The sequence below is a fragment of the Sebastes umbrosus genome, chromosome 20 (genome assembly GCF_015220745.1).
Source record: "Sebastes umbrosus isolate fSebUmb1 chromosome 20, fSebUmb1.pri, whole genome shotgun sequence".
NCBI lineage: Eukaryota > Metazoa > Chordata > Actinopteri > Perciformes > Sebastidae > Sebastes > Sebastes umbrosus.
Genome location: NC_051288.1, coordinates 8,818,723 through 8,845,603, shown reverse-complemented (window position 1 = coordinate 8,845,603; position 26,881 = coordinate 8,818,723). Strand labels below are relative to the sequence as shown.

Below are 26,881 nucleotides of genomic sequence, written 5' to 3'. Positions count from 1 at the left end.
GTTATCAGCATTTTTAATGAACTCCCAGTGTCCTGTTATCCAGCAATAAAAAAAGCCAGCTTTTCATGCACTGAGGTACGACTACAGTTCTCTCTCAACATCCACATTACCAGGTATTGTCAGTGTTGTATTGTGTGTGTAGTATACAACACATCTGCTCATTCCATGATCCTGAAAAATCTCTTAAAATCTTCTAAGATGCTGGCTGAGTGCATTTCACATGTGTCTTAAAAGCCCTCATGTGCTGCAGTGGCTGCTCTCAGTTTGTATGAAACTTTTTCTTAATCAGTTTTATTTTCTTACATTGAAAAAAAAGAAGCTGTGGATAAATGATGGTGGCATTGCAAACACTGTAAAACATGTAGAACGGTGTTGTTGTTTTTTTTTGTTTTTGAAAATAAATAATTTCAACACATTTTTCTGTTTGTCTTTCTTTGAGTTTACATCTCCGGTCTACCTTAAAGAAAAACATATTTTGATGTTATTTAGAGGCACTAAACTGTTGTCTAATTAATGTCTTCTGTGGCTCTGGAAGATCTTTGTCAAGTCAGAAAAAAATCCCCCCTAATGATGTCATAGTGATGTCATCTGAGGTTATCTCAGCTTGGGCTTTAAGACTGCAAATTTAATAGAAATCCTATTTCTCAAATGGGGGCCATGGAGATTAAAATATGTGGGCATTTACCAGACAGGAAGGGCCGAACAAAGCTAGTGGTTGCATTATGTGAAGTGTAGGACACATATCCATACTACCATACTATTTAATATACCAGAAAAATATTTAGTATGTCCCAATATGCAATGCAGTATTCCAAAAATACCAGGATGTCCTACTGCATCCGGTCACATTTTTTGCAGTTTGGAAGCCAGCATGCTTTTCCGGCTGTTCTGACCCACAATCCTCTGCGCAGCGTATATATGACCAAGAAGGTCAAAGTTCAAGGCGAGATGTTATGACGAAGTAGTATGTCCCAATTGTATGCATATTGCATGCAACAGTAAGTACTTTGTAAGGGCAGCTGCAGTATGTACAAAAAGTTCAAAGAAAAAGTGAGAGAATTTGGAACATAGCCAGCGTTTTTGGAGCTTCGCCCATCGAGAGGTGAAGTTCCGGAAAAAAATAAGTACGGTAGTCAACGGCGAGAATATTTTTTTTATCCTGTTTGAATTCCGCCATGAAGCTTTTTTTAGTATGATGTTTGTCAATTTAAAACATAATTTTGCAAGTCAAGAAAGTCACAGTTTGTTGTAAAACAATTGACTGTGAAAAAACGTAATTAGAAAGACGACACACCCAAAAGTCGTGTAGTAACGTAGCTGGATAGTGTTGTGCGAGACGAGAGATGTAGTTCACTGAGCTAAATGATACTACGACAAACTGCGACTTTCTTGACTTGAAAAATTATCTTTTAAATTGACAAACATCTTATGTGTGATTCATGGCGCAATTCAAACGGGAACAAAAAATATTTGTCTCTACTTATTGACTATAACGTACATATTTTCTCCAAAATAAGGCCCCATGGTGGTCCACAGGAAGGGGCGGGACTTCACCTCTCTATTGAGCACCTTTAAAGGTCCCATATTATGCTCATTTTCAGGTTCATACTTATTTTTTCTTTCTACAAGAACATGTTTACATGCTGTAATGTTAAAAAAAAAACTTTATTTTCCTCACACTGCCGGCCTGAATATGCCTGTATTTACCCTCTGTCTGAAACGCTCCGTTTTAGTGCATTTTGACGGAATTGCGTTGCTAGGCAACAGCTTGGGTCCATGTGTACTTCCTGTCAGCTGATGTCATTCACATACACTGCAACCAAGGCCTATGGAAAGGAGGCTGGGTCACGGGCGGACATCGGTCTTAGGGTGTGGGGTATAACACATGCGCAGTGTAACTGAAGCTGCAGTCGTGTGTTGCGATTGGCTCAATTTCGGCGAGTGCAGGCCAGATTTTACTGCGCATGTGTCATACCCCAAAAGATATGATGCGTGTCCCAGCCTCCTTCAATAAGCCTTGACTGCAACCAGGAAATAAACTGGGACACATTTAGAATGTTTACGTTTAAAATTGTGTCAAGGGTCTAAATATTGTATATTTGTGACATCACGAATGGGCAGAAATCCTGACAGCTTGTTTCAAATGCAGAGTTTCTGAATACGGGCTGTGTGTATTTCCCTGTGGATTGAGCGTTTCGATACTTTCACAGTATTTATATAGGACTTAAGCCTGCTTTATAATAATAAAAAACATGAAAATCTCCCTTTTTTATAATATGGGACCTTTAAATAAATAAAATAGAAAACAAAATCTACAATTATATACAATTGCATTAAGGAATTAAGGACTCAATACTTGGTGATTGAATTTTAAACGTTCATGGCAGAAATGAGCTTCCATACCTTTATAATATATCCATACCTTTTTTATAATATGGGACCTTTAAATAAATAAAATAGAAAAAAAGATACAATTTCATTAAGGCATTAAGGACTCATTACTTGGTGATTGAATTTTAAACGTTCATGGCGGAAATGAGCTTCCATACCTTTATAATATATCCATACCTTTTTTATAATATGGGACCTTTAAATAAATAAAATAGAAAAAAAGATACAATTGCATTAAGGCATTAAGGACTCATTACTTTGTGATTGAATTTTAAACGTTCATGGCGGAAATGAGCTTCCATACCTTTATAATATATCCATACCTTTTTTATAATATGGGACCTTTAAATAAATAAAATAGAAAAAAAGATACAATTTCATTAAGGCATTAAGGACTCATTACTTTGTGATTGAATTTTAAACGTTCATGGCGGAAATGAGCTTCCATACCTTTATAATATATCCATACCTTTTTTATAATATGGGACCTTTAAATAAATAAAATAGAAAAAAAAGATACAATTTCATTAAGGCATTAAGGACTCATTACTTGGTGGTTGAATTTTCATGGCAGAAATGAGCTTCCATACCTAACCGGCACACACACAGAGAGAGAGAGAGAGAGATTGGGGGCGGGCAGGGAGGAAAGCAAACTGCTCGCGCACACACACACTCACACTCGCTCACACCTGTGCAGCTCCTCCCTCGGTGAGCGCGCGCCATCCAATGAGAGACGCCATCCACACAGTGCGTTGTTGGCTTCCTCCGTCTCAAACACGCATACGCCGCCACACACGCACACACACACAGCCTGGTAGTCCACATACAGAGCACGAGCATCTCCGCGTGAAAGCTTAACCATGGCCGAGGGAGGAGAAGGCGAGGACGAAATCCAGTTCCTGCGGACTGTAAGTTTTTTTATCTAATGTTGCTCTGCAGCCTTCAGTACCGGCTGCTGCGTGCTGCTACTGGGTGTCACTGCGTCTTTCTGCTCTCTCTCTCTCTCTCTGTGTGTGTGTGTGTGTGTGTGTGTGGGCAGTGGGGAGTTTACCGCATTAAGGATGACAGCTCCTCCAGATACTAGTCATTGGTCAGTGAGTCTGCATCATGCTGACAGACAGAGGACTCAAAAGAGAGGTGTGAAAACATAATGACTGACACAGTAAGACATGGAGGAAGGTGTTTGTTAGCCGGTGGAGCTGCTGTCATGGTTGTCCTGTAGAGAGGAGAGGAGTTGAAGAGGCAGGCAGCATGCAGACTGTGTGTGTAGCTGCTGCTGCTGCTGCTGCTGGTGCTACTGGTGGTATGTGTGTGTGTGTGTGTGTGTGTGTGTGTGTGCGCAGTGCGGTGCAGACTGGCAGCATGAAGTCTGCTGCATCTGCTTCACTTCACTTCAATTTAAGCTGAAGCTGAATGTCACACTTCCCCTGTGTCTGTGTGTGTGTGTGTGTGTGGTCATTTGTGTTCTATAATGAAGTCTTATTGGACATGAGAGGAATGTGAATTCACTGCACCTGAGTATTCATTTTTAAAGGGAAGGGAATGGGGGGGGGGTGGGTCTACACAAAAAAAAGTCTTAATATGTATATAAATATGTATGTACATATAATTTCAAATAAATCAAAGCCTATAATTGTAGCATTTTTTTCTGCCAGAGAGCTGAGATGGTTCCATTGTTACCACTGTGCAGCAGCATCAGTATCATGACTGCAAGAGGAAGGTTGCTGCAATGCTATTAAGATGCCACTGCTATAAAAAATCCTTCGAGAAACAAGATGAAACTATTCCACTGGAAGGAGATGTTGGAATTAGGTGGTATTCAGGATGCATTTAAAGCTGTTTTTTTTGCAAACAGGAAATAAACTGGGACACATTTAGAATGTTTACGTTGTGTCAAGGGTCTAAATATTGTATATTCGTGACATCACGAATGGACAGAAATCCATTACGGCTTGTTTTTAAATGCAGAGTATATTGGGTCATATATCGATGTGTAATGTGAGAGGAGTCGCTCGTAGTGACAACCCCACAGAGAATTCATCACTAACCCTGCAGTTCCTCTCAGCTCTATACAGGGCGCTTTGGTATCTTTCAGTTCATTGTTTTGGTTTTATGGACACAGCTGAACTGCTTTGGTTCAGCCTCACTTGCTCTCAACCTCAACCCTTTGTCTACTAGCAATAGTAGGCTGGTGTTTTTAGTGAAAAGGCTCAGATAAAACCCACAGTTGCCAAATGGGAACGAAAGTTAGACTATAGCTGTTGAACACAGTGGAGCATTTAGCAGGTTAAAGAGCCACATAGAGCTAAAAGAGAGTGAATATTGGACTCACATTTATCAGGTGAACACTCAAGCTCCACTCCTCATGAATAATTGAGCTGTATGAGCCTATAAAAGCCCTGACCATAGACTGTGTATAAAGATGGACGACATGACAGCTCCCCAAAAAAGTGAAGCCAAATGATCTTGATCACCCCCTGGTGGCTGGTTGCAGCATAGGTCAAAAGTCAAAGTACACAACAATATTTAGTTTCTGTCATTTTAGGTAGTTCTTATCACACTGATGTGTTAATTTTTCTGATAAGTTTGGTTTTAATTAGTTGTTTGATACCATAAAAAGTAGGGTTGGGACGATACACCTATCTCCCGATTCGATACTATCACGATACTTGGGTGCCGATTCAATATGTATTGCAATTCTACAAGTATTGCGATTCGATGACGAATTTTTTTATTCACTTTTTTAACACTAAACCATGGGAAAAAGTTGAATCATACACTTCTAGGGACTTTTACTTTTGGAAAATATCTAAATTAATACAGTAAAAATGTTTGATTTTCAGCATTAATGTAGTCAGAAATGTCCTAAAGTCAAATATATCAGTCATTGTCATTATTTATTACATTTTTTCCAGCAACCGCCATTTTCTACCCTCGGTGCAACCGGCTGCAGTTTGTTTTGGCTGACGGATACGGAACGGATCTGACGTCAAGTTACTCAGACTACAACAATAAAAGCAGTAACTTCCTTTTACCTCCGCATAGCCTCATAGGCATAGCCTCCACTGCCCGATCACTATACTGTGCAAGCTATACCGTGCAGTCTATGACTCTCATCTGATCATTCAATACACGGATTATTTTATAACATGGCCATCTGGAATGAAGCTAAGTGTTGAGTGAGAGTGGTGTGAAAATGGTCGGCAAACAGCGCTTTATTTCATGTACGTATTATAACAACGGCTTGTATATCCGCTGTCCTCGGTCTTCCTGTTTCCCTTTGTGAATGACGAATACAGACTACCGCCACCTGCTGGTGTGGAGAGTTATTTCCTCTCACGCAGGTGCAGAACGTATGTGGTAGTTGTCCGTAGGTTGTAGTCTTTGCGGTGTGTCCGAGTGCAACTTTTTGTCCAAGACATAGTTGCCGCTAGTTCTTTGATGTCGGTTTGGTGTGTCTGGGTCTTAAAGGCAAATATGTCAAATGTGTGATTTTCAGCATCTTGTGAAGTGGTGCCCTGAAAAAGACCAAAAAAACAATTTTATGATTTAGATTAGTCCCAAACGGTCGACTCAGAATCTCAGAATTGACCCTGCAAGATTAGGGCTGATTTAAAACAGTAGGTGGAGTGTTGAGCCATTTCAACCATGAAATGCCGATATTTATAAATTTGGTAAAATATGTCAATATTAACACCAGCATCGATGTTCATCACAGTTCAGTCATATCTTTATTGATTAAAACATGTTTAAATGTGCAGTTGCACTTCAATAGGGATGCACCGACACGATACCTGGGCTTTGAGTATCGGCCGATACCGAGTACCGATCCAACACTAGTGTTTTATTAATCAGCTGTATGCCTCACTGTATGGAAGTGACAGTGTCATTCTCTTATGTGTAAGGCAACATCAGACTTGACTGAATTTATTTAATGCATTAAGGCAACTTGCAATTTTTAGGTCGTAGCAGGCTCAGTTTTAAAGTTAGAGTGAAGATACTAGCATCATATGAAACTAGAAAAACCTAAGGAATCCATTGGTACCAACCATGTCATACTTGCATGGCCATTTTCAAAGGGGTCCCTTGACCTCTGACCTCCAGATATGTGAATGAAAATGGGTTCTATGGGTACCCACGAGTCTCCCCTTTACAGACATGCCCACTTTATGATAATCACATGCCGTTTGGGGCAAGTCATAGTCAAGTCAGCACACTGACACACTGACAGCTGTTGTTGTCTGTTGGGCTGCAGTTTGCCATGTTATGATTTGAGCATATTCTTTTATGCTAAATGCAGTACCTGTGAGGGTTTCTGGACAATATTTGACATTGTTTTGTGTTGTTAATTGATTTCCAATAATAAATATATACATACATTTGCATAAAGCAGCATATTTGTCCACTCCCATGTTGATAAGAGTATTAAATACTTGACAAATCTCCCAGAGATAAAAAAAAAAGTGTGATTAATTTGCGATTCACAACAACATATGACAGATGAATCCATTATGAAAAGAAGGCAGTCATGTCAAAATACAATTTTCTCAATAGAAATGGTAAATGTCATGTTTGAATATATGGAAATAAAGACTATGATTGTTGTAGTGCAGCTGAGCCTAAAACCAAAGATCCCAATTTACGTTCCAGAACTTGTAGCTCTGGGTAGTGACTGGAGTAAAGAGATCTTTGATACAAGCAGCCCCAAAAGTTTCCTTCATAGGGTGTCTGTGCTCAGACATTCAGAGGAATCTCAGAGTAGAACATTTTGCATTAGTTGATGTAGTTTGGTTTCATCTGGATGCCTCTGAGACGCCTCCCCCCCCCCTGGGTATGTCCGACTGGGAGGAACAGAACATACTGGAGGGTTTAAATATGTAGCCCAGCCTTGGAGCTTCTTGGTTTTCCCCCAGGAAAGAGCCGGTAATGTGGCTGTGGAAAAGCATGTTTAGTCTGCTGCCTTCAGGATCCAGACCCAGATAACATAGATCAGTGTTTTCAATAACGCATTTATTGAATTGATATCCAAATGACATGACTTTGTGGTGAGGATAGGACTACTGCAGTGGAGGTATATGTGATTACTATACAGAGTGGCTGCCAACAGGCCACCATTTAAGAATATTTTGTTTGGTTTTCTAAAATAATTAGAGCAGAACAGGATGAACTTACTTATCATGGCAATAGTAATTACATCAGAGCTGAAACAATTAACCGATTAGTTGATTTGTTGATTGTCAGAAAATTAATTGGCAACAATTTTGTTAATCAATCAGTGGAGTCAATTTTTTGGAGCAGCAGCATGAGCTGTTTTTCAGACAAAGGAAAACAGTGACTGGCATTTTTCACTATTTTATATAGACCAAACAATAAATCAAGATAATAATCTGTAGATTAATTGATAATGAAAAAAATAATGATTGCACCCCTCAAATACATACATAAAAAGAAGCAATTTCACAGAGTTAGATATGTATTCTCGAAATGAGGAGAATGGGAACACCCATTGAGGACCAGTTATGTTCAACAGCTTGTATCCTTAATTTTCCACGAAGCAGATGGTAATGTTACGGTTTGATGCGGGGGGGGGGGGGTGGAGGTGGTTCTCTCAGTGCATAGATGCTCGTTCCGGGGGATGGGTCAGATTTCTGGTGTGTGAGGTTGTGTGCTTGCACTCTGTGTGCTTTATTGGATGGTGATGCTTCAGGTGATAAAGTGAGTGTGTGTGGTATTTCAGCCCGTTCGCACAAAATGTAAGTAAAATGTATTTATATAGTGCTTTTCACAGACATAACATCACAAAGTGCTTTATAAAAAACATACAAGAATAATGTTATATAAAAATGTGGTGACCACATGATCCACGTGATTAATAAATGACTAATTAAAACACAATGCACAGTAAATACATAAATGCAAGCCCGGTACATACAGGCTACTCGGACGCCTGTCTGAACAGGTGAGTCTTTAACTGACTTTTAAATGAATCCATTGAGTCAGCCGACCGTAAAGGCGCGGGCAGAGCGTTCCATAGCTTAGGTGCTACGGCCGCGAAAGCACGACCACCGCGAGTCTTAAGGCGAGTGCGTGGTACCGACAACAGGTTTTGGCTGTTTGACCTCAGAGAGCGAGCTGATGAGTAGGGTGCAAAGTAGTTCAGCAACATATGCAGGAGTCTGATCGTGCAGCGCTCTGAAGGTGAGAGGGAGAATTTTAAAATGGATTCTATACGCCACTTGGAGCAAATGGAGAGATCTGAGTATCGGGGTATTGTGAGACCGTTTATTATTAATATTATAAAAGGTGTATATATGGCACACTATTGCGCAAGGCATTTAGCATGCAATAAGTACGCCTTTCTTGATTTCCATGTTTCTAGAGTACGCCATGTATTCTGCACTGACTGCAATGTAAACGCATCCGTGTATAAATGCTACGGTAAGCGTTAATGACGTAGTATAAAAAGCGAGAAAGACCACTTATTGTGGGCGTGTGGGGGCCTGTGTTGAACAGTAAAATATTATAAATATAATAAACGTTTTCAGTCCAAAATGGCGGGAGCGGGTGTGGTCAAGAAAACACCGGAGTTTCGTCTCTTTGCTTCTATACTATTTGACCGGACTTTTAACCAGGTGACCCGTGTTCAAGACCGTTGTTGACCGGTGTTTTGTTTCGTAAGTTACGTTTGTGACGTTTGTCACGTGATGATTGTTTTTTGTTGACGTTCATGACGTGTTTCCCGTAGTTTACGTACGTGTTTTATTTAGTTCACTTACTTATTTTTAGGGATGCATCGATCCAACTTTTTAAGTCCCGATACTGATAGCGATACCTGGGCTTTTGGGTATTGGCCGATACAGAGTACTGATACGATACGAGCGTGTAATTAATAAGCTGTATGCCTCATTGTGTGGATGTGACTGGGATCATTATTTTATGTATAAGGCAACATCAGACTTAAATATTGCTTTACTCATGACAAGTGGAATGTCCATGTAATCTTGCGATATTTGTACGCCTTCCCGTGAGACCTTGTTGGGTATTTCCCAGTCCAGGCTTAGTTAACAATATACAGTACACCACCAAACAATTAAGTAGACCAGCCCGGTTTAGGACTGTCTCAACCACTTTCAAACTATCACTACAACACCAACGTCTTGCTACCTCATTTATCCACATCAGATGAGATTGTAATATTCATAATGAATTCATTCCAGTTCAGTCAGTGTGATTGTGGTTGCTGTAGATGATTTACTGTGCTTAGTTACAGTATTAGAGCAGTCAGTATACACAGTGTGGTATATTGGTGAGAGTGGCACTGATAGTGAGGTGCATCTATCCACCTCAGAACATCTTGACGCTCTAGTGGAGCAGCGCTCAGAGGACGGGGAGAATGAGAGGGCCACTTCATAGGGAGTGAACCCAGGGAAGGCACCGGAGCACTCATTTAATACTTCATTAGGCGAAAGTGACTAACGTCTGGACGTGCACTGCATCTTCATCAGAGTCAAATGGTATTTGGCAGAGACCGGAGCAAAAAGGCAGTAGCGTAGCAACACTCATTCAACAAGACAGTACAATACAGAGTGGCAGCACAGACAGGAAAAACTACTGAAATCCTATGAAGATGATCCTCTCCAGAAAAACTGAAAAACCCTCATTAAAGCTGGAGTAGGCAGCAAATATGATTAAAAAAACGGTCACGATATCCTGACAGTAGTACATGAGACAGGTTACCTGAAAAAAATGATGTGCCTCTGTGTCCTCCGGTGTCCTCCTCCAGTGTCCTCCTCCGGTGTCCTCGGGTGCTGCTAAAGGCATCTTCAAGATTTCACAGACCGGAGGAAAACAACCAATCAGAGCCGAGCTGGAGCCTTGCCGTCTCTGAGCAGCTGTCAATCACTCGTGAACTCCGATCAAACGGTCAAACTAGGCTGGCGCTGATCAAATATGAATCACTGTAGCTCTCCAACACGCTTTGCACACGGGAGAGGCTTCAGTTGGTTGCATTCTCCTCACCTCGCCGCTAGATACCGCCAGATCCTACACACTGCACCTTTTAATATGTTTTATCCAGGTGGATCTAAATGAAAACAGACTCCTTACTGATCACAATCAATACTAAGTTAAACTGTGATAAAGGTTCCTGATTATCAGTAGTATCATATGGTACGTGAGCAACCCATGCAGCTCATTATTTTTGATTAGCCCGACCTTCTCACTACATCACCGCTGGCTTTACCAATAACTGTCTGGTAACAACCGTTTGCTCCTGTCGATAATGTTTAGCTCTACTGCCTCTATCTCCCTTTTAGAGTGAAATGTGTTTTTTTTTGTATTAAATACGCTGAGTTTTCTAATAGCAATAGTACATTTTCATCCAGGCTTTTTGTTTTCCCCCTTCTTCCTCCCGTCTGCCTCGTCCTCTCCTCTCCTCCTGTTCCTACCTTTCATCCTCCTCCTCCATCCCCTCCCCTCCCTCTAATCCTGCAGCACTCCCTGCTAAGTGCACTTTGAATGCAGATCAATACATGGTTACTGGTGACTGCTGATGTCTCAGCACAAAGCAACCAGCATGGCAGCAGCCGTGTGTTTGTGTTCATTTAATCTCTGTTACAGAGAAATGTCTGTGTTTGCAGACCGAGCAGAGAATTCCAATGGATAGCCACTGCAGGTCAATTAAAGGGACATTCCGCCTGTGATCTATCTTTTGACGATCAAATATTCAGCTCCTGTAGGCCTTAAATACAAATGACCTGAAATAAAATAAGATGACTTTCAACAGTTTATTGGATTATTTCACAATTTCGTGTTTTATATATATTTTTTAGTATTTATTCTTGGGCTTCTTCTTAATCCCACATTTTTCATCAGTTCCAAATGTACCTTAAAGGGAGATTTGTCAAGTATTTAATACTCTTATCAACATGGGAGTGGGCAAATATGCTGCTTTATGCAAATGAATGTATATATTTATTATTAGAAATTTGAAAATGGCCATGACAGTTTTTTCTCGCCAAACTTCAGCATAAGTTTGGAGCATTATTTAACCTCCTTCTCGAAAAACTGTGATGGCCATTTTCAAAAGGGGTTCCTTGACCTCTGACCTCAAGATATGTGAATGAAAATGAGTTCTATGGGTACCCACGAGTCTCCCCTTTACAGACATGCCCACTTTATGATAATCACATGCAGTTTGGGGCAAGTCATAGTCAAGTCAGCACACTGACACACTGACAGCTGTTGTTGCCTGTCGGGCTGCAGTTTGCCATGTTATGATTTGATTGATGAGCTTATTTTTTATGCTAAATGCAGTACCTGTGAGGGTTTCTGGAAAATATCTGTCATTGTTTTGTGTTGTTAATTGATTTCCAATAATAAATATATACATACGTTTGCATAAAGCAGCATATTTGCCCACTCCCATGTTGATAAGAGTATTAAACACTTGACAAATCTCCCTTTAAGGTACATTTTAACAGACAAAAAATGTGTGATTAATTTGCGATTAATCATGATTAACTATTGACAATCATGTGATTAATCATGATTAAATATGTTAATCGATTGACAGCCCTAACATAAACACATAATCTTGAGACAGATCCCTGAGATAATTTTAATTTTTACATACTGATTGGGACATTTTACAGTTGAACCTACGTAACAGTGGCACCGTTTCTAAATGACATCAAACCAAGTTTGACATCTCTTTACTGCAGTGTCTTGTTGCTTATTAGCCGACATTATACACCGATACTGATAGATCTGTAACATTGTCTATAATATAAATGGCTGTGAGAGGTCCTTGTTGGGGGATACAGGTTGTATGAGGCGTTGAACTAACAGCTATCATGCTGGGAGGACAGTCTCATAACTACAGGTGCTTTCATCCTGTCCTGGGTCTGTCATCCACAAGCACTCACCTAATAACCAAAGTTACCGTTGGAAGCAAGTGTCTGAAACCAGCGCCAGTCTTATATTCGCTGGTATTATGTGGAATAGGTCGGAGCAGTGCATAGATCTGTGAGAGTGAGGAGCTGTGTTTAGGAGCAGCCATGCAGAGCTTGTTTGTGTTAGTATAAAAGATACTGTACCCATTCTGCCAGTTCAGCACTGTCCTAAATTCATCAAGGGAGCTCAGTTCCCCATGTAAGGACATGCTGACCGGCCTGTGGAGCAAAACAAGTTTTTATTAACATACACTGCTGACCCAGTAAATGAAAAGTATGAAAACAACTGTTGTTTAAAGAAGAGGAGCTAAAGAAAGACAGGACATGTTGAGGAAAGGAGACTTTGAAACATGAAAACATGTAGCAGATATCCTGGGATCAATCCACTTAATGTTTTAATTTAGTATTTTAGTTAGTATTCGTGCTGATACCAGTCAAGTATATTGATACCAGTCAAGTCCGGTCTCTCTCCCCCTCTGTTCCACTTAGCGCTCCCCCTAGAGACCCGGAGAACTTCCGTTGTGTTGACTGGATACGCAGCATTTTTCGGGGTTTGTGTGTTTTTGACTTTGCATCGTACATGCGGCGTGTTGGTTTTTAATCTATTTGTTTCGTCTTTCTGCAGCACGTTTTCTTTTTTATTCGTAGCACGTTACCGTTGTATTTGTTTTGAATGTTCACATGTGCTTTTGAATTGACATCGTTTCTGAAGCTGCAGCACGGTTCGTACCAAAGGAAATGTTTTGGGCCATTGTAGCGTGGCTGTATTCGAAACCTCATACTATACTAGTATTACATACTGATTTGGCCAAAATGAAGCATGTAGTATTCAATATGCAAACAAAAGCAAAATCTCCAGTATGCCAAAAATACCCGTATGACGTACTGATTTGGAAAAAAATCTCCAGTCTGCATCAGACCAGTCTACCTCGCCGACTATCCCACAATGCAAAGCGCGGGAACGGTATAAACTGCAGGTTAAAAAACAACAACAGCAGTCAAAACCAGTTATTTACGTTTTTTGTAGCTATTTCATCACTAAATTCACTTCTGAACATTTTTGAGGCGAGAAATCAAGTGTGTAGATTTTGAATATTGACAGTTTTACGATATTAGATGGCGAATCGAACATTTCTTCCAACAATTTTTGAGTTTAGAAGCTCCTCAAACTGCCGTGACAGCTACCTCGCCAGCTGGGCGGTCACGCTCACAGACCACTATGAGCTGGCTGGAGCCCTCTAGAGACCGGTCTGTAGACAAGAGGGGCTTTTATTTCCTTGTTGACGGATAGTTTGTTTAAATATTACAACATAAATGTCCATTATAAATTAACAGGAACCTGTGTTTATCTGTCTTTTTGGAGTTGAAAAGCTCCACAATCGCCCGCGGGCATAGCTTGCTTTTTCCATAATATTGCAATAGTGGTACGAGTTTACATCGCTACATACAGTATCGGTATGGGTACATCGCTTTAACTGTTTCATACTAAATACTACTGAGGAACGCAGTATGTACCGTATACTGCGTTCCTCAGTAGTATGTAATAGGCGGTTTTGAATACAGCCATCGATTTGACTGATTGATGCTTCTTTTACTGATATGGTATGATCGACCTTAAAGCCAAAAGGATGGTGCACTGAGCCTTGATCTACACTGTGTGGGTGGGTTTGAGCTGATCTGGAATGCAGTGATTGGTTGATAGATAGTGAGGGAATTGTGTGGCTCAGAGAGAGGTCATAACATTTATGAAACTAGGAAGGAAGTCATTAAACTTTCATATTGAGAAAACGGGGCTCATCAGTTTCTTTGTGTGCGTGCTGCACTGACAGCTGATGGAGGACTATTGCTTTTTCCGCTGCCATTCCTCCCACTAATGCAACACCCCCTCGCCCCACACTGCACCACACAGGACCACTTCTATACCGAGTCCACCGCAAGTCCCTGTATATTCTTCTGTTTGGATTTAAAGGAAAATTTCAACAAACACAGACTGCTTTGTTAAAAAAAGCCTAATTAAACCAACGACCTTTTGTCAAACACATCAGTCATTTTGCTAAAGCTAAAATCTGCACTTTTCTGCACTCTGAAGCAGAACTTCCAGCAGAAAACAGTGGCTTTTGAGGTCATTTCACTTAATTGTATTTTGTAATTGGCCTGCACGCATTATGGTACAAAAATGCTGACCACTTCATTATTTTATATACTGATGATCAGAAGTTAAACAAAACATACACTCTTGACGTACACTGATGAAACGATACCTACCACAAAGCCGTTTGCCACACAATAAACTGTATTTATAATAACAGAATGTTATCACCATATTTCAGATTAGGTTTACATTAGGGCTGTCAGCGTTAATGCAATGATAATGCATTATCACAAAATTGTTTTAGCACCACTAATTTCTTTAACGCATTAACGCAATCAATCTTTTGGAGGTTGTAGCTGGCTCAGTTTTAAAGCTAAGGAATCCATTGGTACCAACCATGTCATTCTAGCTTGTTGGGAAGGAAGCTAAATCTTGGCGAGGAAAAACTGTCATGGCCATTTTCAAAGGGGTCCCTTGACCTCTGACCTCAAGATATGTGAATGAAAATGGGTTCTATGAGTACCCACGAGTCTCCCCTTTACAGACATGCCCACTTTATGATAATCACATGCAGTTTGGGGCAAGTCATAGTCAAGTCAGCACACTGACACACTGACAGCTGTTGTTGCCTGTTGGGCTGCAGTTTGCCATGTTATGATTTGAGCATATTTTTATGCTAAATATGCAGTACTTGTGAGGGTTTCTGGACAATATCTGTCATTGTTTTGTGTTGTTAATTGATTTCCAATAATAAATATATACATATGTTTGCATAAAGCAGCATATTTGTCCACTCCCATGTTGATAAGAGTATTAAATACTTGACAAGTCTCCCTTTTAAGGTACATTTTGAACAGATAAAAAATGTGTGTTTAATTATGCAATTAATCACAATTAAACATTTTAATCGATTGACAGCCCTAGTTTACATGTTGAGCCCAGTGTACTATGGTGAAGTGGAACAAATTGGGTAAAACAACAATAAAACACAGATGGTTTAAGTGTTAAGTCATGTTTTGTTTTCAAATTAATCTATAATCTGCCAATAAAAGGCGCATTTATAAACTTAATTACTTTTCTGCACTTTATTTTATTATCCTTTTTATTTACATTGGACGCATAATTTGATGCAACGTTGATGCTATTTGAGTAATTTCTTTTAAATTATTTTCAGTTTAATCTTTATTTTAGTGCACTTTGTGAAGTCTGTTTCAATATGAGTGCTATTAACTAAATCATTGATTACCTTTCATGCCGATGATGTCACTGCCAGTGGTGGTGCACAGGTACATGTGATGAATTAATGATGCAGGAGCTCTATAAAGCCACAGCTGTGTGTAATGGTGAAGGACCACTGCTCTCATCCCCCATCTTTCAATTGACAGGTCTAAACGCTGGCAGGGCAGTCAGATGTACTGATGTGCAAAAGATGAACAAGGGTGTGTCTATGTCTATCTGTGGCGTAGTGTAGGAGAGAAACTCAGGCTTGTGCACTGTCAGCTGTCTGAAAGTGAAGTTCCCTTCAAAAGGCAGCGAACAAACACAAGCTCTGATTAATTTATGCCTTTGAAGAGCAGAAAATAACTTCTCTAGCTATTTCTGGTCATGTTTCCCTCCTCAGGTACACAGATCACGTATTGTAGATGATATTGTGCATCACAGCATCGCCTGTGTGTTGTTATAATGGGGAACATCTTGTAAATATATAGCATGGTGAGTTACCTGTGATTCCCTGTGGTGTAGATGCTGTAGGCTAGTTGTGTGTACCACCACTACAGTGATGTGTTGCTGAATGCTCTGGTGCACTGCACTCAAACTAGAGGCCAAAGTGTTGTTAAGAAAGAGACGGTATAAGAGATCAGCATATAGAAAGCTACAGGAATGAGTCCTAAAACCCAGAAATGAGTTAGTATTTTAGCACTTCCGGTTCCCTCGTCTGGGAGTCAATGGGTTTTCTGAATGGGTTTTTAGTTAGTTGCCTGAAATAAGGTCTGTGGTTAACACAAGCTGAAGAGATTTTAACGTTTTGTTATACAACATAAAATACATCAATAAATATCCCACTCATGAATTTTGAAGCCTTTATGTGTCTTAAAAAAGGCAACAAGTGGTGTTCATTTGTGAAGATTATGTTTCTGAACAAAACCTGTAGGTATCATAAACGTTTGTTTGCCACAGAGCTTATTTTCTGCAATAATCCAAAACCCAATGGAAAAATCCCATCTGCTTATTTGTCAAAGGAACCCAGGGTGTTGCTAACTTCCTGAGTGGCCTACATCAATATCACCTATATCAATCACCAGAGTGGTTGACTGCTCTTCTTCAGGTCTGGTCAGGCTCATTTAAACATTGTATACCACTGCTGAATAATTCAAAAGCAGTGGTGAGGCTGATTGGTGGATTCATAATTAATGTTAGACAACATATTGGTCAATACACTGCTGTGATTTAAAGCCTGTGTGTGTGTGTGTGTGTGTGGGTTATTACTGTGTGTGCATGCTTGCAGGTCAACAGCTGAGTGTGCCTTTTGCATAACTTTGTATTAATGAAAACATAGTTTCATGGTTAGATGTAACTTTTTTTTGTTTGTGATTAAAATAAAAAAATAAAAAATGCAGTACCTGTGAGGGTTTCTGGACAATATTTGTCATTGTTTTGTGTTGGTAATTGATTTACCTGCATAAAACAAACATATTTGTCCACTCCCATGTTGATAAGAGTATTAAATACTTGACAAATCTCACTTTAAGGTACATTTTGAACAGATAAAAAAATCTGCGAATAATTTGCGATTAATCACGATTAACTATTTTAATCGATTGACAGCCCTAATCCTGATGCTTTGGTGAAGTTGTTTGTGAATCTTCATGCAAGTAAAGGTGAAAGGAAGGGAGAAAGACGGGGGGGAGAACAGGGTGATTAAAGGGTCAGACGGTGAGAGACAGCAGTGCTGCCCCAGGTAGAGAGGACCGTGTTTGTGCGGAGGGGCATGTGCTTTAAAAGTGAAACATGCTTTGAAGGTGACCTTTAACGGGTTCAAAGGATGAACAGAGTGAAAGAAGATGAGACATGAGTCAGAATTTCAGCAGGGGATGAAGGTTTCCCTTTTTTACTCAGCAGTGACATGATTGTTAGAATATACATACATGAACAGAGAGGTGTGCAGTAAAGCTTTCAGTTAAGCCAGGCTTATTTCCGTAAACCAGGCTTAGTGTTAAGAAACCCTGTTACATAAAGTAGGTTTAAATAGGGCTGACAAAGAACGTATTTTGGTAAGAAGTCAATTGGTTGGTCAGTGCCCAGCAGCAAAGCTATGCTTCCGCCATTTTGGACTGAAAGCGACTACCGGACACCAGTAAAACGTCCACCTACAATGTACCGTACAAAATACAGCCCATGGGTGTATTATAAGATAATAAAAGTGATGAATTACAGCCAATATAACCGTTATTACAGCCACATACAGCTAGCAGGAAGCTGGCAGAACCGGTTATGTCATATGAGCGTGCAGGGCGGAGCAGTCCCGTGGATCTGATGCAGGTTCATTATGCCGAGGAAAATAACTCTGTATTCAGCTGTTAGTTCCTTTTACAACTTTTAGGACATAATGGTTTAAATGAGGGCTATTTAAGTGTTTGTACTGGGAAGTTGATTTGCGTAAAAAAACAACAACATTATCTTCTGATTTACAGACGTCTCTTTATACATCCACGGGCAAAGACTCATTAGTGTTTTCAGTCCAAAATGGCGGCAGTGCTACCGCAGCGCCATCTAGCGGCTGTTGTCAAAAAAAGCACCAGAGTTTCGTCTCTTTGCTTCTATACTCTTTGGGTCTGACCTCAGTTACCATGGAAACTGATGCCTCCAGACTAGCCTGGTCCCAGGCTGGTTATCAGACCTAACTCTATACCTCAAGGCCAGTGTTCCAATCAATCTGCCAGACTGAAACACAGGAGCTTTCTCCACATCTCCTCCCCAGAGTCTCTCAGTACTGATGTACAGCAAACAGAAGTATATGTCTAAACGCAGCTCATATCAACTTTATCACTATTTGACAGACTGTAGCCTGCAGTTATTGCCAACATAATGCGTGGAGCTCACACCTGCTGTATGTCAATCTCAATATTTGCTTCCAAATGGACTGAAATATACACTGAGACTCAGACTCAGTCTATTAGATCCACCTAGCTAAAACTAACCCGGTCTAATCCACCAGGCCTGTAATACATCTTCCCTTAATGAAGATTAGGATGCTGACAGAGAGGTGTTGATTCAACTGATTATTTAGCAGGATGTATTTTTTGAATTTTGCATTCTTATAATGACAGCTATTTCTATTATTTTGTCCATCCCATTTATATCAATGAGGGTAGGCTACATAACAGAAACATCATTTCCTTTTTCTAGGAAGTTCTCGACCCAGTCGCCAGAAAAAAATGTTGGCATTGTATGTTTCTGCAAATGAATGGGTACGTTGGATGTGGACGTTTCTGAACCAAAAATACATTTCATAGCAGCCTCGTATCACGCTTCCAGAAACGTACAATGACTACTTGGTTAAGGTTCGAAAAAAGATCATGGTTTGAGTTAAAATAATAACGTAACAATGTAATGCAACAATCATAACAACCGTAGCTCGCGTAAATAAATAACAGCCGCCATTAGCGGGCTTTCTTACGTAACATAGCGAAACAAGCTGTTTGTTTTACCCTTCCGTCCTTAGAGGACTTTCTAGCTTGTTATACTTAGTTATTCAACCAGAGATGATTTATAGAGCACCTTTGACTATACCACATAACAGTTGCTTGATATACTGCTAATACTCACTTGCCCTGACCGAATGCAAACACGTCCGCATTCAACTTATCCCGCGGTTTGCAGAAATGTACAATGTAAGGCTGTCAATCGTTTAAAATATTTAATCATGATTAATCACATGATTGTCCATAGGTAATCGCAAATTAATCACACATTTTTGTATATGTTCAAATTTTACCTTAAAGGGAGATTTGTCAAGTATTTAATACTCTTATCAACATGGGTGTGGACAGATATGCTGCTTTATGCAAATGTATGTATATATTTATTATTGGAAATCAATTAACAACACAAAACAATGACAAATATTGTCCAGAAACCCTCACAGGTACTGCATTTAGCATTAAAAAATATGCTCAAATCATAACATGGCAAACTGCAGCCCAACAGGTAACATCAGCTGTCAGTGTGTCAGTGTGCTGACTTGACTATGACTTGCCCCAAACTGCATGTGATTATCATAAAGTCTGTAAAGGGGAGACTCGTGGGTACCCATAGAACCCCTTTTCATTTTCATATCTTGAGGTCCGAGGTAAAGGGACCCCTTTGAAAATGGCCATGCCAGTTTTTCTTCGCTAAATCTAGCATTACTTTGGTCGTAACTTTAGCCTCCTTCACGATAAGCTAGTATGACATGGTTGGTACCGATGGATTCCTTAGGTTTTCTAGTTTCATATGATGCCAGTATCTTCACTCACTTCATGCTATAAAACTGAGCCCACTACACCTCACAAGTTACGTTAATGCGTTAAAGATATTATTGGTCTTTAAAACAAATTTTTAGTACAGTGCCAAAAATGTTTCCTGGCGATTGGGCTGGAAGTTCTCCATCAGTTGAATTATGCTACCTGGTTTGTACAAATGTGATTATAGCATCCATTTATATATATTTACACGGTGAAGATACAAAAGTCAGTGGACACCTGTATGAGCTAGTTGGGCATCCCTTTCTAAAACCATGGGCATTAATATGGAGTTGGAACCCCCTTTGCGGCTATAACAGCTGCTGCTCTTCTGGGAAGGCTTTCCACAAGACTTTGGCGTGTACGGATCCCTTATGTAACGGTGTCACTGTTGACCTCAAAACTATTTAGAATTTCTGTGCCGCAGTTTCTTGTTACTTATTGGACATAATATACACCGATACTGATGTATCTGTAATAAGCTAATATAGGCTGATAGATAAGCCCAGCTCTAGTTTTATGTTTTATCTTGCTTTTTGCTCCTGTTCCGTCTCGCTGCCATGCTCTTTTACTGCTGCTAGGAACTGCTCCCATAGGCTTGTCATCTGAAAAAAATCTGCTTATTCTAAATCGTCTTGCCAGTCATTTATCAGGTGTACAGTCTAAATATTTGGCTTTAAAGTAATCTTGTGTTCCAGCAAGTTCCATCCCTTCACACGTTCACCTCAGTGTCATCCGTCTGCTTCCCTTGTATTGCCCTCTTGTTTGTATTCCTCACACGACTGAACCAACAGCCATTGCTCCGAAACACGTCACTCTTTTCTCTGCCATGTTGACGCTGAAGATCTGCTGTGTCGCTGCTTTTAAGTGCTGTGTGCATTCGCGTAATGATTCTGTACACCTGGAATTAATTAGCCTCAGTGGCTGAGCAGCGTTTGCCTGTGGTAACACTGCATGAGCTCTGATAAGATGCTCTTACTGACTGAAGTCACTTTTCTTACCAAAGCCAAAGAGTTTTTTAAGCACACTTTAGGCTAATGGTTCAAGTTCAGTGTTGCTTTTCCTTGTTTTTTTTTTTGTTAATTTTATTGCCAGAATTTAGTTAACAATATAACATAATATCTCACATTTCAAATGTACAAAAGACAAAACATACGAAACATGGCCATTTTTAAAGGGGTCCCTTGACCTCTGACCTCCAGATATGTGAATGGAAATGGGTTCTATGGGTACCCATGAGTCTCCTCTTTACAAGACATGCCCACTTTATGATAATCACATGCAGTTTAGTCAAGTCAGCACACTGACACACTGACAGCTGTTGTTGCCTGTTGGGCTGCAGTTTGCCATGTTATGATTTGAGCATATTTTTTATGCAAAATGCAGTACCTGTGAGGGTTTCTGGACAATATTTGTCATTGTTTTGTGTTGTTAATTGATTTCCAATAATAAATATATACATACATTTGCATAAAGCAGCATATTTGCCCACTCCCATGTTGATAAGAATATTAAGTATATTAAGTACTAATATTAATCTCCCTTTAAGGTACATTTTGAGCAGACAAAAAATGTGCTATTAGTCGCGATTTAAATACTTTAATCGATTGACAGCCCTAATATTTAGTCATATATTAATGAGTCACAAGTTGCGTTAAAGTAATTTGTGGCGTTTGAACGAATTTGCGTTAACGCGTTATTGCAAATATGATATGCATATATATACTGAGATGTAAACAGTAAGTAACCAGGTCAGTAAACAGGTGGAGTAGTAGATGCTGCTGGACCTTCTGCCGGACGGCAGCAGGCAGAACAGTTTGTGGTTGGGGTGGTTGGGGTCTCTGGTGATCCTGTTGACCCTTCCTGCACCGCTGGGTGTAGCGGATGGATGGCAGCGCTGTCCTGGTGAAGTGCTCTGCAGTTTTCACTACCCTCTATAGCGTTGAGGGCGGTGCGATTGCCATGTGTAGAAATGTCTTGGAATGGTAACTGTTGAGCAGTGTTGGGACTAACTATAGACTGTATACAAGAAGCTAGACTGCCATTTTGAAGCCTTGAGTTTGGCATTTTGGCCGTCACCATCTTGGTTTCTTTGCAACTACAAGTGACACGCGGGTGGAGCTAAGTACAACTGAACGCTGAATAAGACATTTCTAGGCATTTCGTGAACACACACTGTGAAAGGGTTAAAGTTCTAAGACAAAAGCACAGACATCACCTTGGTAGTGACCTGTTAATCACAAGGTAGCCACGCCCTAAAGCATCCCCTGCTTTATGGTCTCTTTGACTCTAAATGGGACCATCATTTACTAAATGAACATCATGCTGTATTGAAGAAGACTTGAAACTAGCCATTGAGACTATAAACTCATGTTTATAATGTTTACTGAGGTAATAAATGAAGTGAGAAGTAGGCTCATTTTCTCATAGACTTCTATAAAATCAGACTTCTTTCAGCAACCAGAGGAGTCGCCCCCTGCTGGACCTTAGATATAATGCAGGTTTAAGACACTGCATTGGCTTCACATCCACTGGGACTAATGTGTTACAGTAACTGGCAGTAACTAGTACTCTTAACGCAGTATTTTCAAAATTAATTAACTAACCTACCGTTTGTGAAAGGATCATTACTTAGTTATTTTTTTATGTAGCCAGTAGTGATCGACCCAGGGTTCTGGCGGGTTCGGGTGGGAAGGTCAAAAAGTGACAAAGCAGCGTTCTGAGTAAGCTATTAATAACTTACAGAAAAATTGTGTGAAATAGTCCTCCTTCTCTTCCCCTCTCTCTCTCTCTCTCTCTCTCTCTCTCTCTCTAGCACACACACACACACACACACACTGTGGACAGCTGCTCCCAGCAGCAGGATCAGCACCTCGGAGAGCGCCGCGGTGCTCAGTCCTTGTCTCTGTCCTCATCTCAGTCCCCAGTCCCGACAATGGTGCTACTATAAAGCTGGTGGTTTGCAAGCAGGTCTGGCTCTCATAACGGGCTGGGTGGGTGTGTGTGTGTTGTAGGAGCCGTGAATGCATTCAGAAAGGAGTGAATGTTTTTAGTAATGTTAATGAGGTTTATATTTTGCTATTGGTATTCGTTAGTGTTTGTGATATCGTCATGTATTATCGCGTGATCATGACGTATTGGGCGGACGTATTTTGTGTTGACCGCCACTTTCTTTTTCATCGCTGTGATTATTCTAATCATAATTTTGTGCACGTTATAATAAGTTTATCCTGTTGTATTTTGGATCTCAGTTAATCTTTTTGGTGACGCGGCAGACACAGTAAACCAGGCTTGACCTCAGCCTCTCAGCGACTTTTAGTTTGTTTTACTGAAATTGAAATCTAATCTTTCAACGCTGCTAGTTAGTTCACACGTGGATATGTTTGGACATGCATGAAAATAGCGGACAGGTCTTGGTACTCGGCATCGCAAGTTGAGGTATTGGAATCGGTATCGGAACGTCTCTAGTAATTACTAACGGTAATTTTCCAGTAACTAGCTCAACACTGCTGTTGAGTAATTGGTATTCAGCAACAGCTCCATCAACCCCTCCGGATATTTGATAGCCTTTCCGTGCTCTGGAGCAGAATGAAATCTCGCTTTTCTCTTTCTTCAAGCTGCCAAATTCACTTTTTTACAGTTGAAGAACCCACCTCTGCGTGACCCTCACTGCAGTGTGGACACTTGCAGCAGATAGGATCAGGTGATGATGTAAGAGTATGGGGTGAGGGTTGGGGGGAGGGGGAGAGAAAGAGAGATAGTAGTAGTGTAAAAGAGGGAAAGTGAGATGGCATGGCATCTCTCACTTCTCTGTAGTCTGTTTCTCTCTCTTCCTCGCTGCTTCTCACTGCAGTGCTCTTATGTAATCTGATTGATCATAGCGGAATGTTCCAGTGCAGAGTGGATGGGAAGAAAGGAGAGAAGAGGAGAGGAGAGGAGAGGAGAGGAGAGGAGAGGAACGAGGCTGTGGAGAAGTGGGGAGAGGAGGGGGGTGAAGATGAAATGAGATGAACGCACAGGGCAGATGAGAGGATTAGAGGCTCTGTGACTGCAGGAGCCATGTCATGGAATCGTCACCTCTCACTGTAGTTACTAAATGATGCAAGTCCCTAAAGCATTAACAATTCTAATGACTCTTCTTGTTGTCTGAAGAGCTACCCAGTCTCCATTCCTGTCTCTTAACAATCACGTTCACATGCAACTATTCAGCAGAATTATTTCCATATTAAACACTCCTCCCTCTAGCACCACCCTCAGGGCAGAATATCCACTTGTAGACTCTGATATCCACTCTGAGGACACAGAATGAACGGCCACATGGACTGCATTTTCGATGGGATTTTTCTTTTTTTTAGGCCATCAGAATCATTTGGAAGATGTTATGATCGCACAATCATTCATAGTGGCTTGAAAACACATATCTTGAGGTCAGAGGTCAAGGGACCCCTTTGAAAATGGCCATGGCCAATTAGCTACTGCATATAACCCATCCTAATATATTATGAGCAGTGGGCAGCTACCATACAGTGCCCGGGGAGCAGTTTTAGAGGGTCGATGCCTTGCTCACTGGCACCTCTTCAGGAACTAGTCCACAATCCGTTCTTGGTCCGCGCGGACTTGAACCGACAACCCTCCAGTTCCCAAGCCAAATCCCCACGGACTGAGCTATCTAGCTGTGTCAAAATGAGGCGGAGGTGGTACCATCTTGGTGCATGTGTACCAAGCCTTCAACTGTCTCTAGCAAACACCTTTTACATGCAATGTATTTTAGGAGTTCACGTATCTGTATTTTATTAAAAATGTGAATCCTCACATACTTTTACAAGACACTTTTATGAGACAGTCTATAAATTTTTTTTATATACATGTATATATATTTACTTTCTAATTTAAATGATTTGCTTTTATCATGTTTTACAGATGTTAAATTAAGTTGATTAAATGTAAAAGATAAACTGTTTTCTTTCCTTGCATTTCACCTGAGTAAAACAGACGCACACTGGCGTTGTAAGACGGCGTTCAGGCACACATGTTCAGAAATGCCAGCTGGCGATATAAAACTAAATTAAAACTTGGAACGCCAGGTCGGCGTGTTTATGATTGATCGTGGAGTGTTTTTTTTTTTTTTTGCTGTGGTGTCAAAGACGTTGCCAGCGGAAACACTGTGGCGCCTATGAATTTTGAAAAAGCAATAACCGATGGTGTAATTTCATCACTGCCTCAGTCAGTCAGTGACAGACTTTCGCATTTATAAGGGTGGCTCCCTCTTTACAGCGGTCCAGCCAAAACTATACGGCTCTTTTCTTCCTTTTTGACAGTATTGGCAGAGCCTTTCCCGGCTCACTCTGTTATGTATAGTTCCCAAAAACGTGGACTCAAATGCAGCACACCAAACGAGAGTTTTAAAGGTGGAACAAAAAGAATATTTATTTTAACAAAAAGGGTTCCCGGTAGATCAAGGAGCCGAGTTCAGGAGTGAGCAGGCAGGTTGAAGCAGCCACAGCTGGCAGGTGACAGACCTGAGCACAGAGCAAACAAAAACACGAGATAAGTCCAAAATATCCAAAACGACAGCAAGAGCAAAGACGAGAGCAAAAAATATTAGTGAGCCTGATTTAGTTAAATACCACTGAAGGCGACGGAACGATCTGGCGAAGAGTAGCATGAAACCCGGGGTATATATATTGCAGGTGTGCTGATTGGTGGCAGCTGCTCCAGCCGAGCCCGCCCAGAGGAGGAGGAGGAGGAGAAGGAAGGCCACACCTCCCGACACACTGACAAACTAGACAAACCAGGGGAAAACACACAAGAGACAAAAGGACAGGGAAACATAGGAAACAAAAGGAACTTCTAGACTAAAGGTAGTGAACATAACACACTATGCTGATTAGGATACGGCGCCACCACATCAGCATAATGCCGCTGCCGTTACAAATTACAGAAATCCACCAAGTGCAACGCTTTGTGTTTTCTTTTAAGACACCCGTCAGAGATTTGTCGAAAGCTGCAGACAGGATGAAATTTGACGCAGGCAGCCTCTAGGGCTGGGACGATACACCTGTCTCCCAATTAGATACTATCACAATACTTGAGTTCCAATTCAATATGTATTGCGATTCTACAAGTATTGTGATTCGATATTACGATTTATTGCGATTTTTGTTAACTTTTTTTAACACTAGACCATGGGAAAAAGTTGACTCATACACTTCTATGGACTTTTATTTTGAAAATATCTAACTTAATACTTTAAAATGTTTGATTTGCAGCATGTATGTAGTCAGAGATGTCCTGAAGTCACATATATCAGTCATTGTCAGGCGTTATTTATTGACGTACCAAGGACACGTGTATACTTCCGCTAACTTTGCCAAGTCCATCGCTAGCTTTCCTGTCAGCTTCGTTCTCTCTATATATCCATGGTGGTCAGCTCCATCGGGCCATGACGAATATATGATGTCACATTACTCAAGACTACAACAATAAAAGCGGTAACTTCCTTCTACCTCCACATAGACTCAAATTAAGCAAATATATCGATTTTGGCAGTAAAAAATAGATTTAAAGAAAAAAAATCGCGCCTCATAATCTCTATGCAGGAAAAACCCTGCCACACTATTTGAGGAGCAACCTAAATCAGACAGCAACCGATGGTACCACGGTCCGCTCTGGGCTACTGTATAAACATGGCGGTGCAACACGGCGGACTCTGTGAAGAAGACCCGCTCCCTATGTAGATATAAACAGCTCATTCTAAGGTAACGAAAACACAACAATTCTTAGTTCCAGGTGATTATGCGCTAATGAAAACATAGTTATGAATTGTATATTCCATTTCTGCTAATAGATCCCCCGAAATACTTTAATGGAATAAAGATGCTAACCATGATAAAATGAAACTATAGGATCAATCTAAGCCGGTATAAAGTGTAGCCTGCTCTACA

At 40.5% G+C, this 26,881-nt stretch overlaps 1 protein-coding gene across 14 annotated transcripts in view; it reads left to right on the top strand.

The window, feature by feature from the left end:
- Positions 1–3,059: 3,059 nt before the first annotated feature.
- Positions 3,060–26,881, top strand: part of ryr2a (ryanodine receptor 2a (cardiac)) — a 167,245-nt gene continuing 143,423 nt past the window's right edge. For 10 of the 14 annotated variants that reach the window (XM_037754083.1, XM_037754079.1, XM_037754085.1 and 7 more), the window contains exon 1: positions 3,060–3,299. In XM_037754083.1, the coding sequence (XP_037610011.1) occupies positions 3,252–3,299 (48 nt within the window). In that variant the 5' untranslated portion in view covers positions 3,060–3,251. The remainder of the gene's footprint in view (positions 3,300–26,881) is intronic. The other 4 variants (XM_037754086.1, XM_037754084.1, XM_037754069.1 and 1 more) reach the window with 1 other exon arrangement.